This window comes from Macaca mulatta, chromosome 1 (genome assembly GCF_049350105.2).
Source record: "Macaca mulatta isolate MMU2019108-1 chromosome 1, T2T-MMU8v2.0, whole genome shotgun sequence".
Lineage (NCBI taxonomy): Eukaryota > Metazoa > Chordata > Mammalia > Primates > Cercopithecidae > Macaca > Macaca mulatta.
Window position 1 is genome coordinate 73,445,001 of NC_133406.1, and position 13,952 is coordinate 73,458,952.

Sequence of the window (13,952 nt, forward strand, 5' to 3'; positions counted from 1 at the left end):
TGTACGATAAAATTCATTACTTGTGTCTTGTCAAAAAGTAACATTTACATCTGTTAAAAATATACTGTAATTTTACTATCTAGACATGACCATTATCTTTCAGTGTTAGACAACGCACTCTTGAATGGATTAAAACTCTCTGATTTTGTAATGTGAATATTTAATAATTCAAGTATCATATAAAATGTTTAAAAATGAGTTATTACACTTATTTTAAATTCAGAGTACCTAAGGGGGTCCTTAATACAATCTTTAGCCTGGCTGTATATGACACACGGTGAGCCTGCTGTGCTAAGAACTCTGATGTGCTGTCAGATTGGTCAGATTTCGCTACTCTTTGGTTGGCTTAATGGCAAGATTTACAATTCAATTCATAAATTTTTATCACTTTACCAAGTGGTATGTTTTTGTCTCAAACCTTCGCTCTTTTACCAAATTCAAGCCAGTTATATTACTTTTCAGTTGGCAAATGCCTTTGGGCTTGGCAGAGATTACTACCCTACAGTAATTTCTGAAAGAGAGACCCAACGACTTTGTCTATGGAGAGGAATTCAGAGCCGAGATGGGGAGATGAAGGAAACCCATTAACTGCTTGGTAAAACATTCCTTATTGGCTCCTAGACAACAAGTAGAAACCTGTTTTGTCCCTAGGAGAGTCTGAGATTTTGATTAGAAAAAACTCCTGGGAAGTGCTGCCAAAAAGATAGTCATTCATTGGCTGATCGTCTGATCAAACCCTGCCAAGATGACAGAAAGGTCTACGGAATCATCCAGGAACGTTAAGGTGAGGTCACATTCATCTTTTCTGACAACATGACTAAGAATCATGATGCCTGTGTTTGTTCTGTCAATGGTTTGTGGTTCCACAGAATGAGTGCTGGGTTTGGAATCAAGAGTATGTGCTAGAGTCCTCCTAGGTCCTTTTAACTATTTATAAGTACAATCAATACCATGCCTGACAAAATGATTGCTTATTACATTGTAATTTGTCTCTTTTCTTATTGTTTCTCCAAATACACGACGAATTTCAGAGAGAAAAGTCTATTTCTCATTTGTTTGTATCTGTTACAGCTTCTGGACCAAGTAGATTCTCAAAAGAGAAATTTGGTGAAAAACTGATTAATGGAAGGGCCCGGTATTTCTTGGTCTTGATTACTGAATTAGATTTGATGTGTCTTGGTCTTCAATTGAAAATAACTTGCAATTTTCATATATTTATGAGACTACAGAGAAGCAATAGCCCAGGTTTTCAACTTTAATTTTGTTTGCTGATGTCCAGTGTAGGTAAACAGAAAATACCCTGACAATGGAGTGTTTGTAGTGGAGCTGCATAACATCAGGCGAGAAAGTTATCGAAACAACTGAATTATGTAACTAGATAATATCTGAAATTTGGGATCCAAAATACGTGGCATCCAGAAATCCTAATTTGTGTGTAGTCATTAGCAAAATATTTAATTTATGCAAATATAAACCCTCTGTGACAAAGATAGAAGATAGTTGCCATTCTGGAGCCTTCCAGTCCATAGATATGATCAAAAATGCCAGCAGTTCTAGCTTAGTATGGGCACAGCACTAACAAGATGTTTCACCTTAAAAATTATATCGAGATAAAAAGATTCATTTGCAAACCCATCACATATGTATTCACAGGTAGTGGGTGTGGGTCATTGCATTTGGATTAAAAAGCAAATGTCTCTCTCTACATGAGAGGTCACTAGCTTGTGTAAGGCAAAATCTTTTCACTGTTCGGCATAATTAGAATATTCCAACAGTGGTTTCAGTAATTTAAAAATCACAGTATTGTTGTAATATTTTTCTAGGCTTCAGGAGCTCACAATTGTTTGGCCCAATCAAATCTGGGAACACTAGAGAAGTTATCACCCATCAAGGTAATTACTTTCAAGTTGAAATAATTACTCTATCAATGTTAATGGTCTTTCAACTTCAATAAAGCACTCACCTGCCGATAATCACAGCTAACCTCTTGCTCTAATGCAATTCCCTCTCTATTTAGTAGGTTATATTACGGCCGTTACAGTGGTCACTTGTCCTGAACAGCTGCTGAATTTCACTTTGATCGGCTGTGAACCATAAAAAAATTGGTCATCTGTGTATGATTTCCCCCTCACCCATAAGCCCTTGCAGAGCTAAGGATATGATCTCTTGGCTGTAATAGGGTACTTCGGGGGCAGCCATCTTGTCTCAGGTAGTGGCTACTTTCCATTTGTGACAAGAGCAGAGTAGTTCAATTAACTTCTGCCCTTCACTGCCATTTACAGCTTGCTGTCTCTGCTAAATGGCATGTATTCTGAATTTATGGCCTGGGCCTGTTAGTATGTGGACTAGTTCATTTTACTTTCACACACATTTTTGACAAGGCTCCACGGGAGTCTTAGGTGTCTGAAGAGAGTTTTCTTACAAGTTGGTTAAAGGCCAGAAAATAGCAACATACTTGACCCACAGGTCAAACAGTCTCCCCACCAACTAACTGTCCCTCATGTACTGATGAACTACTATTTGGCATAGGGGGAGTAGGTAGATGCCAATTTGGCATAATCCATTTGTGTGATTTGAGAAGTGTGAGTGTGTGTGTGTGCGCGTGTGTGTGTGTGTGTGTGACTAAAATACCTCATCATGTTCTGCTGATATAATCCCAGATCTAAGGGAAAGGGCAGGGTCCTAAGAGTGTCATGGCAGGTAAACAGAACTACATATGGGGTGGAAATCTCCTGAGGAGGGCTCTTATACTGGCAGGTATGTGATGCTGTTGGGGCAGAGGGGCCAGGGATAAGACTGTAATAAATCTCAGGAGACAAAAAAAAAAAAAAAAAAAAAAAAAAAAAAAAAAAAAAAAGGCATGCTCTTGCTTCAGGTAGTTTAGAAAGGAAATAGAACCTAATCCAGTATTTGGAAAATTACGTGGAAATTGACAATGTGGTATCAGGAAACATGTAAATTTGCAAGCTCAGAGTTTTGTTGCAAGGTGAGGAACACTTAAAATGCATAAAACATAAGATTTTTCACTCATGACCAAATTAGTACAGTTGCCTAGACAGACCAGAACCTTATCTACATCTGCTAATTTATTCTAGTCTCTGTTTTTTCAAATAGAAGGACTGCTAAAGGTTTATAGTCTATTTATATTGCCATTTATGGTACTTTGCATATGCATTAATTTATTAGTCATTGCAGCAGCCCTATGAGATAAATAACATTTTAGTTCAGACTTGACGAGTAAGAATGAGGACAGATGAATTATAGAATGAGCCATCATTCCAGGAGGAGGGATTAACGTGTGTGAAGATCTTAATGTTGTCTTCAAGTGGAAGGATTTAAGATATGGTATGGAAATAGAATCAATAGTACTCAGTGAAGAATTGATATGGAAGTAAGGAAGAGGGAGGACTCAAAAATGATCTGGCTTGAGCAACTAGAAAGAGAATAGGTCCATTTAGTTATACAACAGGATGTGACATAGAACTGTATTGGAGAATAATGAGTATACTTTAGAAAAATAGGTGGTAAGTAACTCCACTGGAACAGCTAGATGTATCACTGCAGGACTTATGGAAAAAACAGCTCCATCTTCCTATGAAGATCTATGTAGACAACCTATATGAGAAGACCCACGTTCTTTAAAAAAAAATAAAGAAGGGGATTCAATGGAGAATAAAGAGGCTTTGGTTATATCCTTCCCACTTCAGGGAGGCAATGGGATTTCTCCACATTCCCCTTTCAAGGCATACAAGGAATATCCAAGAGAAGCTCTTGAAGAAACTGGGGGTGTTGCAAGAAAAGTGAGATGCACAGTCTGGTCTTGGCAAGAGACTTCCTATTGCACTGATGAAACTCATAGGACAATTTTGATGCAATGACTAGAGTGGAAAGGGTCTTCTGTAATCCTTAAGTGATCCCATAGTTTTGGGATAATAGGCTAACACCTAAGCTAAAACCTGTGTCTTAGTCAATGAATTCCAAAGTTGGGAGACTGGCTAGGTCTCATCCAGCATGATAGGTCAAGCAGAGAATGTAGTACTGGACAAGCTGTACCTTCATTATTTGGTGGAACCACAGTTTTCTGCAGTGCTAGTGGGTGCCAAGAAAGGAATGAGTTTTGTCAACATGATAGGACTTGATATTGGCTGCCTGCTTGGGAGAGGGGCCCCCAGAGGCCAAAAAGGTTGTAGGGTAGATCTCTTGGACAATAACAAATAGTAAGAAATTAGTCAGAGAGTATATTGCTTGCTTGGGAGAGGGACCCCCAGAGGCAAAAAAGGTTGTAGGGTGAACCTCTTGGACAATAACAAATAGTAAGAAATTAGTCAGAGAGTGTAATGCCTGCTTGGGAGAGGGGCCCCCAGAGGCCAAAAAGGTTGTAGAGTGGACCTCTTGGATAATAACAAATAGTAAGAAATTAGCCAGAGAGTGTATTGCCTACATCAGTGGACTATGAGGCATAGAATTTCCTATGGGGACCCCTATATAACCCACCATGAGGCATCTGCTCCCTCAAAATTAATAGAAGATTAATTACAGCAATGTTGTTGAGTAAAGCTCTGTTCCTTTTTGCCTAATTCTTTCTTTTTATGCCATTATCCTGGGGGAAATAAATAAGAGAAGAAGAGGGAACTGAAGAAAGAGGAAAATGACCATGCTCTCTTTTCCCACTGTAGATCCTTAAGAACAAATCAGGTTTTAATTTAGACTGGAATTTTTGTTGTTGTTGTTGTTGTTTGAGACAGAGTCTTGCTCTGTCACCCAGGCTGGAGTGTAATGGTGCAATCTTGACTCTCTGCAAAGTCTGCCTCCTGGGTTCAAGCAATTCCCCTGCCTCAGCCTCCCGAGTAGCTGGAATTACAGGCGCCAGCCACCATGCCTGGCTAATTTTTGTATTTTTATTAGAGACAAGATTTCAACACGTTGGCCAGGCTGGTCTTGAATGCCTGACCTCAGGTAATCCACCCACCTTGGCCTCCCAAAGTGCTGAGATTACAGGCATGAGCCATTGCCCCTGGTCTAGACTGAAGTTTTTAAAAAACACCTGAAATCAGTCTTGATCACCAGTTACACTGATCTTTGTAACTGAAAAGTGACTGGAAAAACACGGAACCTGCCTTAGATGTTACTGATGGGTGAGCAAGGGAGTCCTGATGGAGCTTGCTGGGATAAAGTGGTTGGAGAAAAATATGGCCCTTTCAAAGAAGTAATTACATAAAATTCAAAAAGACTTACATGGTTTTCATCCCTAATAATGTTGAGCAAAAGGTAGATTCTTGATACGTATTTATGAATTTCAGACAAATACATGTTTGTCTGAAAGTCTAATTTGTCTAGCCCAAATTAGACAAAAGGGCTAAAGATTATGTAAGGCAAGTAAATGAAAAATTAATATTAAACCCCAAATACCATCACAACTAAAAAGTTTTGCCATGGGCAGTGGCTCAAGCCTATAATTCCAACACTTTGGGATGCCACAGTGGGAGGATCTCTTGAGGCCAGGAATTTGAGACCAGCTGGGGCAATTTAGTGAGACACAATCTCTACCAAAAAATTAAAAGAAATTAGCTGGGCATGGTGGCATGCACCTGTAGTCCCAGCTACTTGGGAGGCTGAGCGGGGTGGAGCACTTGAGTGCAGGACATCAAGGCTGCAGTGAGCTATGATGGTGTCACTGCATGGCAGCCTGTGTGACAGAGCAAGACCCTGTCTCTTAAAAAAAAAAAAAAAGGGTTATGCCAACAAATATTCATTGTTTTGTGTGATATTTACTCATCCATGTTTTGTATCTTTTATATAAAAGAATGACACAGGTATTTCTTATTATAAAATGTGAAAATCTCAGTTTATAGAACCGACACAGGAAATATGGTAATTATTTTTATTACCAAATTTGTCTTCACATTAGAAAGATAGTCACCAAAGGAGTCCTTTTGGAAAACTACATCACCCAGAGTATTTCTGTTGTCTAATAAATGTGTCTGGGGAGAAAAGGCTAAGAATCATCAAATTAAAAAGAGCTGCAACTAATTTAAGATCATATGTAAAGAGCAGTAATATTTTATGTTATCTAAGCCAAAATGAAAATGGGATTAAAGATAAATTTATCAATTTACTCACACACTCTTCATAACATGGCAATCGTGAAATATCTATTTTTTTATTATTATTATTTTTGCCACATATCTACTTAATGATAAAGATCTAGGAAACAAACCCTTGAGGAAATTTTGACTACCTCCTCCCTGACATTGGGAAAGGAAGCCTGGCAGCTAGAATCTAGAAACTAGAGTTAGTAATTCTGGATTTTATTCCCAGATTGGAAGCCAATTTTTAGTGACCCATATAATTTGCTTATTTCTCAGCACCTTATGCTTGATTCTACACAGAGTGCAGCACCATTTATCTTTCAGAATACTGGGCAAATGCATGATCTGGACTTGACGTTTTATAACCCCGTGTAACAAGCAAGGATATAGTTAGGAGACAGATAATAGGTAAACCACTTTTTCTTTAAAATCCCAAATTCTCAGATTTATTTCTGCCAGCACAATGGCAGGTGCCAGTGAGAAAAAGCAAACAAACCCAAATGGTGGTAGCAATATCGTCAACCTTGCCAGGAGTGTTCCCTGTAAATACCACCATGGAACTCCTGCATGCCAAGCAAGGCTAAATACAGTTTCTTTCCTGACACCGCACAATTCATCACAGAGCTAATTGGGAAGGGAGTTTAAGGCCTTCTAACTAACGCTGTTTTCAATAATGGAAGGTATTGGTCTAAAGAGACCCCAAGAATCTTGATCTCCCTCTTTCTTCCTCAGAAAGACCTACATAGAGATGAGTAGGGAGGTGAACTTTCCATGAGGTTGGGAGAGCAGCTAGTGATGCATTAAAACCCACACTCTTTCCATTTCTCTGCTCCTGCTGCCTCTGCTGCTGCTGCCGCTGCTGTTGTTCCTGCCAACACATACGCTTCTCACCCCCATGGAGGGCCCCCACTGCCAGTTCTCCATCCACTGCCACCACAAGCAGAATTCATGCCTCCATTGCACCTGTCTTATGTGGCTCTCTCAGCAACATCCACCTGTCTATAAACAACTCTAGGGGGACCTTGGGGCAAGCTAGTGATGGCACCACAGCATGGGCAATTTATTGGTGGCCTCTTGGGCAGAGATGAGATCTTAATAAACAAGGGACTAATGCATTAGCTAATGCTAATTGCATTAGCAGTACCTCTTGAGAGTCTGTGGACTGAATTACAATCCTGCAATTGTGGGGACGGACTCTGTGCCTCATTAATGGATAAGGCACTGTAGTTCCTTTGCCCTGAAGAATTTTAGCCAGAGTGGCCAATAAACAAAAACTTGAAAAATTTCCTACAGCAGGCACAGAAAGGAAAGAAGACAGTAAAGTTGTTTAGCTGCTGCGGAAATTAGATAAATCGTAAGTACATCTAGGAAAGTACTTGGAAAGTGATTTAAAATGGAGTCTTCTACAACCCCTATGGACAACAATATAGAGATTTCTCAAAGAACTCAAAGTAGAATTACCCTTCAATCCAGCAATCTCACTGCTGGGCATCTACCCAGAGGAAAATAAATCATTATATTAAAAAAGATATCTGCATTTGTATGTTTATTACAGCACTATTCACAACAGCAAAGGTATTGAACCAACCTAAGGGTTCATCAATGGATGATTGCATAAAGAGAGTGTGATATACATATATATATATAGATATCTCCTGATTTCCATTTCCATTTTCCATATTTACTAAATAGGAATAATTTTACATACCATATAATATAATTATATATAGGAATATATACACGCATACACACACACACACACATACACACTGTAGAATACTACTCAGCCATAAAAGATAATGAAATCATGTCTTTTGCAGCAACATGGATAGAACTATAGGCCATTATCCTCATGAAATAACTCAGACACAGAAAGTCAAATACTGCATGTCCTCACTTATAAGTAGGACTACATAATGTGTACACGTGGACATAGGGTGTGGAATAATAGACACTGGAGGCTTGGAAGGGTGGGAGGGAGGGAGGGAGCGGGGTGAGGGATAAATGACCTGATGGGTATGATGTATATTATTTGTGCAATGGTTACACTAAAAGCCCAGATTTCACCACTATACAATATATCCAGGTAGAAAAACTTCACTTGGACCCATTAAGTTTATACAAAAATGAAAATGAAATGGGGTCTTCTAAACATGGGCAGCAGAAACGCATCTGCAAGAAGCTTAAAAACCCAGAATGCCCAACAGTAACAGCCTGTGCCTCAGAACTAATCACTCATTTTTCCTCACAGTCTCTGCTCTGCTCAAGGGCCAAGTCTCATAGTAGACTTCAACAACATAGTTAAGTTTGGTATTAAATATTGACATATTGAATATAGTACTCAATGACTATTTGCCAAATCAGATGGAATTGTCAATAATTTGTTGGACCCTGAAGGCCCATTGTGCTACTATGGAGAAGCCATGCTGCTCTGAACAAAGGGAGGTAGACTTAAATTATAGGAGGAAGGATTTGTCTGAGATAAAAGAAACATTCTTCTGTGATGGTGAGGAGTATAGAACATTGGATAAGTAATAGAACTTCCTTTACAGTTTTTTGAAATGCAGTCTTGCTCTGTTTCCCAGGCTGGAGTGCAGTGGCAGGATCTTGGCTCACTGCAACCTTGCCCTCCTGGGTTCAAGCAATTCTCCTGCCTCAGCCTCCCAAATAGTAAAAATACTAAAAATAGTGTTTTTAATACAGACAATATTTCACCATGTTGGCCAGGCTGATCTCGAACTCTTGACCTTGTGATCTGCCCGCCTCAGTCTCCCAAAGTGCTGGGGTCACAGGCATGAGCCACTGTGCCCGGCCTAGATATCTTTTAAACAAACATATTGAACACAATCCCCTACACAGGGACTGTGGGAATAAGTGAAATACAAAAACACTAGTTCATTTTCCGGATGACTTCTTTCAAAGGTGTCATATCATAAAGAATCATAATGGCCCTGATGCCCTGAAAATGTGGTCCAGTGGCCAGAAGGTCTGAACACGTGCCCAGACTGCTTTGTGGAAGATGTCCTTGTTTGCTTGAAAAGATCAGGTGGGACTTTTCTTAGTGAATCTACTGAAGCCTACTCTTGGAATTCTGAGAGCCAAAGATTTTGATTTTGGGAGACCACTTTGAATATACACATACACATTCAAAAATAGGACACAGAAGTATTGTTTTTAAAATTATTCTGGATATTCTATTCGACATTGCAAGGAAAAAAAAATCTTTGGAAAAAACAGAAGACTGCACCAGTACTGGACTGTCAAAATGAAAGCCACGTCAGGGAGGGCCCATGTGCAAAGAGCCCTGTGCCACTTAAAGCTTGGGGTCACAGGCTTGCCTCTTTTTCAGAAGCTTTTTAGTGTGATAAAAATACAGCCTAGAAGATTAAATAAAGGACAGAGTTCATGGATTCATCACATACTTTAAATCTTGTGTTTTAAAATGAAGCTGGTTATGAAGGGATGACTTACAAGATATTCCACAAGGGAATTCCAACAGAAGTGTTTCAGGAGACTAAATGATTATTAGACTCATACCCCTGAAAGTTGTATTTTAAAAGATCAGAGGTTTAATCACTGTAATCCCGGTGCCTTCAATAAAAGCATATTTAAATTAAGGTGCCTCATTCAGAAAGCTATGAACAAGGGTGTTTCAGTATATTCATAAACATTTTACTTTAAGGGTGAAAGTTTGGAACATGAGTTTGAAGGATATGGTGGGAAGTAACCAACTTCCTCCTGGATCACATATCCACTAAAAAATACCTTTTACACTTTAAGAACACTGCTTCTAGTGCTTATCATATAGGAACTAGAAGATGTAATATAAAAGACTCTAGTATATAATTTACTATCTAATAAAAATATAGTACTAATTCTGAAACAGGTAAAAATGAAAACAATTATCTTTTCATTTACATATTGCTTATTTTTTAGTCATATGAGAAAATTAAACATGAGGACAGTGGGAAAACATTGTACTTTAAACTATTAATTCAAAAAGGCTCTTCTGGAGTTTTCTGAAAATATATTTGCTCACTGTAATTTAAATATTTTGATAAATGTTATACTCCATAAGATGACCTTCATATAAATTGGCCTTCCCGGATTTAAAGCATAGAAGCATAGTTTTGTTGTTTTTTTTAAAAAGAATGCTTTAGTTTGTCTGCTTATTTGTTCTTATTGAGGGTTTTCCATATTTAATAAGGTCTCGGCACATATTTGTATTTAACTCCCAAGACCACAAAATTTAATCTTATCCATGAAGCATCTTCAGTTTGAGAGCTCATCTCCCAGAGCACTTCTTGCCTGACACTTGGTATATGATGTTACTCTCTCTTGTGCTGTGGTTTAAAGCTAGTAGATAGTGGAGTTTGGAATCTAAGTCCCAGTGTAGTGGACATTATAGGCTGTACTCAACCACTTCTTCTTCTTTTCCCCTTACGTGCAATTAAATCTCTGCAATATAACACAGAACACTCCCTGCGACAAGGACCATCCTGTTTCTGTATCTCCCATAGACCATGAGGCTATGCTGTACATAAAGAAAGCACTCAGGAGCTACTAGCTGATCAGGTGAACTGAGTTAAGTTGTTTTATGGGCCAGAGGAGGCCATCCCTGAAAAAAATCATCAGGAAGCTCTAGTGCATGCAATTTTTATGTGTGTGTGTGTGTGTGTGTATGTTTAAATATATATATGTATATACACACACATACATATATACATACACACATACATACACATACATATATACACATACTACATATATGTGTATATATATAGCTATATATATTACTAGCTTGTTGGGGAAGTAGAAAATTAAATATTCTATGTAATTTCATCTGAACCTGATCTCTATGAGGTATGGAGGAAAGCATTACATTATTCCCAGTTAGTATATATGAAAAATGGAAATCAAGAAACTAAATTATTCCCATTTAGGCCAGGTGTGGTGGCTCATGCCCTGTAATCCCAGAACTTTGGGAGGCTGAGGCAGGCAGATCACTTGAGGTCAGGAGTTCAAGACTAGCCTGGCCAACATGGCGAAACCCCCTCACTACTAAAAATACAAAAATTAGTTGGGCAGTGGTGGGCACCTGTAATCCCAGCTACTCAGCAGGCTGAGGCAGGAGAATTGCTTGAACCCAGGAGGCAGAGGCTGCGGTGAGCTGAGACCACGCCACTGCACTCCAGTCTGGGTGGCAGAATGAAAGCCTGTCTCAAAACAAAATTATTCCCATTTAGTAAATATAGAAAATGGAAATCGGTAATTTTATGAATAAATAAAATGTATTTATTGGTTTTAAGGTAATCAAAATTAGTTGTGGTCTACAAACTGGTCCCCAAAACTCCTCATACTCAGTTCAGTATCTTATCCCCATGACTACATTGCAACTTTTCACATGTAAAAGATGTTCATATATTTAAGCCCTAAGTGAAGAAAAATGAGAAGTTAGATAAGAAAATTAATTTCAACATATTAACCAGATAATCCACATGTCTGTTATTTTTTCAAGGGTCTTACCATCACTGTGAAAGCATGCACGGTAGGGCTGTTAAATGTTGGATCGTTGGGTTTCTCCTGGTAGACCACACAGTAATGGGAGATAATGCCATTGGGAGATTCTGGCTTTGTCCAATTCAACAGAACTGAATGAGCACTGGTGACTTGAGCCCAAGGAGCTGGAAAATCTTGAGGTGGGGCTTCCAGAGTTCGTGTTAATGACCACAAACTCTCCACAGAACCCTTGGAGTTACAGGCTCTGACCCGATATTCATAGAGCGTGAAAGGTTTCAGGGTGTCTCCTTCATCCGTAAATTCAAGGGCTCCTTCTGACCAGATAAATAAAAGCGACTCCTCTTCAATACCAGCAGGGCGTCTGAAAGGAAACCAAGCAGGCAACGAGTGACAGCTGTACACTTCAAAACAAAGTTTGTAGCTGGAGTAAAAAAATTTTGTTTAGAATTTGATATCAACTCAACTTTTCAGCTGTTTCTTCCTGGTGTCATAATAAAGAAAAACTAGGTGGAGAAGTACTCCAGTGGCCTAGCTCCTATGATTTTTAAAGTGTAGTTCACACACACACACACACACACACACACACACACACACACACACACATTTGACTGATTATAAAAGGGTGCATATGCTTTATAGAAAACATGGAGAATACAGAAGAAATATAAAAAGCACAAAAGGTGAAACCTCATCCATAATCACATTTTATTACTTTCCAGATGCTTTTGCTGAATAACAAAATACATATGCAATACAAAAAAACATTTAAATGTTTTTTAAAATACAGAAGCATATATTAAGCATTATTAATGCATTTTTGTGTATTTTCTAGATCTGTGTGTGTGTGTGTGTGTGTGTGCATGTATGCATGCAGTTATATCGAGGTTTTATTTTTTGCACACCTGGAACCACAGGATATGGAATTAGCAGAGGCTGATATTATTGGGAATCCTTACCCTTCTGTGGTAAATGGATTGCAGCTGGGGTCCCAATGTGTTTGTTTCCCTGTATCCATGCCTTTAGCGAGTATGCTCCTAAACTCACTCTGGGCTTGGCTGTAAGACTTTTTTGGCTAATGGGACAGTAGCAAATATGATGGTTGCAGAGACTTCAAAAGTGTTTGCACATTGAGGATGATCGTTTTGCGGCTCTTAGGACCATAAAATTACTGTGTGAAAAAGCCCAGGCTTGCATAGTGGAAGATGAAGAACTACGAAGGGAAGCCCAGAGTTCCTATTTTCTCTCATGCAGCACAGTGCTCTTTTGCATTTGTTCCCAGGATGTGTAAAAAGTATTTTAAATTCACTTCTTTGATGCCATTTACTTTCTCTTCATTTGAATTTTCTCTTCTATAATTTAAACCATAACCTCTCAAAGTATGAACAATCGTTTCTTATACATCAAGACCACTGTTTTTCTACATTTATTGTTGTTCTACATCAACAACTTTATTAAGCACTTTTATATGCCCGTCATTGTATTAGAAACAAGGACAAAAACATGAACACACCCGTTACCTAAAGGAATAGGTAGCTGAGTAGAGGAGCTGGAGCTATGTGCAAATTAATGAAAACAACATGATAAGTAATATAATAGGAATTGGTTTTAGAGTTGTTTTATTTATTTATTTATTTTATGTATTTATTTATTTATTTTGAGACTGGGTCTCACTCTGTCACTCAGGCTGGAGTGCACTGATGCAGACATGGCTAACTGCAGCCTCAAACTCCTGGGCTCAAGAGATCCTCCTGCCTCAGTCTCCTGAGTAGCCAGGACTATAGATGTGCGCTACTAGGCCTGGCTAACTTTTGAAATTTTTTTGTAGAGATGAGGTCTTGCCATGTTGCCCAGGCTGGTCTTCCTCAAGCAAGCCTCTGACATTGGCCTTCCAAAGTGCTGGGATTACAGGCATGAGCCACCATGTCTGGCCTGCTTTAGAGATCTTTAGAGGACAAAAGTCAAATTCCTTTTAAATGTCTCCCCTAAAACCTGGTAAAATGCAGAGTATGACCCCAAAATTCTTTCAACTGCTGAGAATGGGATTGTTTAGGCTCATCTTTAGATTTTGTTGATACAAAACTAGGGCCACATGCATACTCTTTTGGTACTAGATATATATAGCATTAAATATAGAAGTAAGAGAAATGGAATAGTCAGTTGTTGAGACGGCCCTATATATCTGATACTTCATTTGGAACAGTTATTTCCTCATCCAGATGTAAAATCATGATGCAGGTTTGATAGAAAGCGAAGTTCTGGAGGAATTGTGGTCTCTGTGTTCCCAACATTTGAGCCCAGTAAGTGTTCAATACTTTTTTTCAAGTGAAAGGCTAACAGTTATGT

At 38.7% G+C, this 13,952-nt stretch overlaps 1 protein-coding gene across 1 annotated transcript in view; it reads right to left on the reverse strand.

Moving 5' to 3' along the window:
* Positions 1-13,952, reverse strand: part of USH2A (usherin) — a 797,990-nt gene that overhangs the window by 89,199 nt on the left and 694,839 nt on the right. The window contains exon 60 of the mRNA XM_015116260.3: positions 11,616-11,970. Coding sequence (XP_014971746.3) covers positions 11,616-11,970 — 355 coding nt within the window. The remainder of the gene's footprint in view (positions 1-11,615; positions 11,971-13,952) is intronic.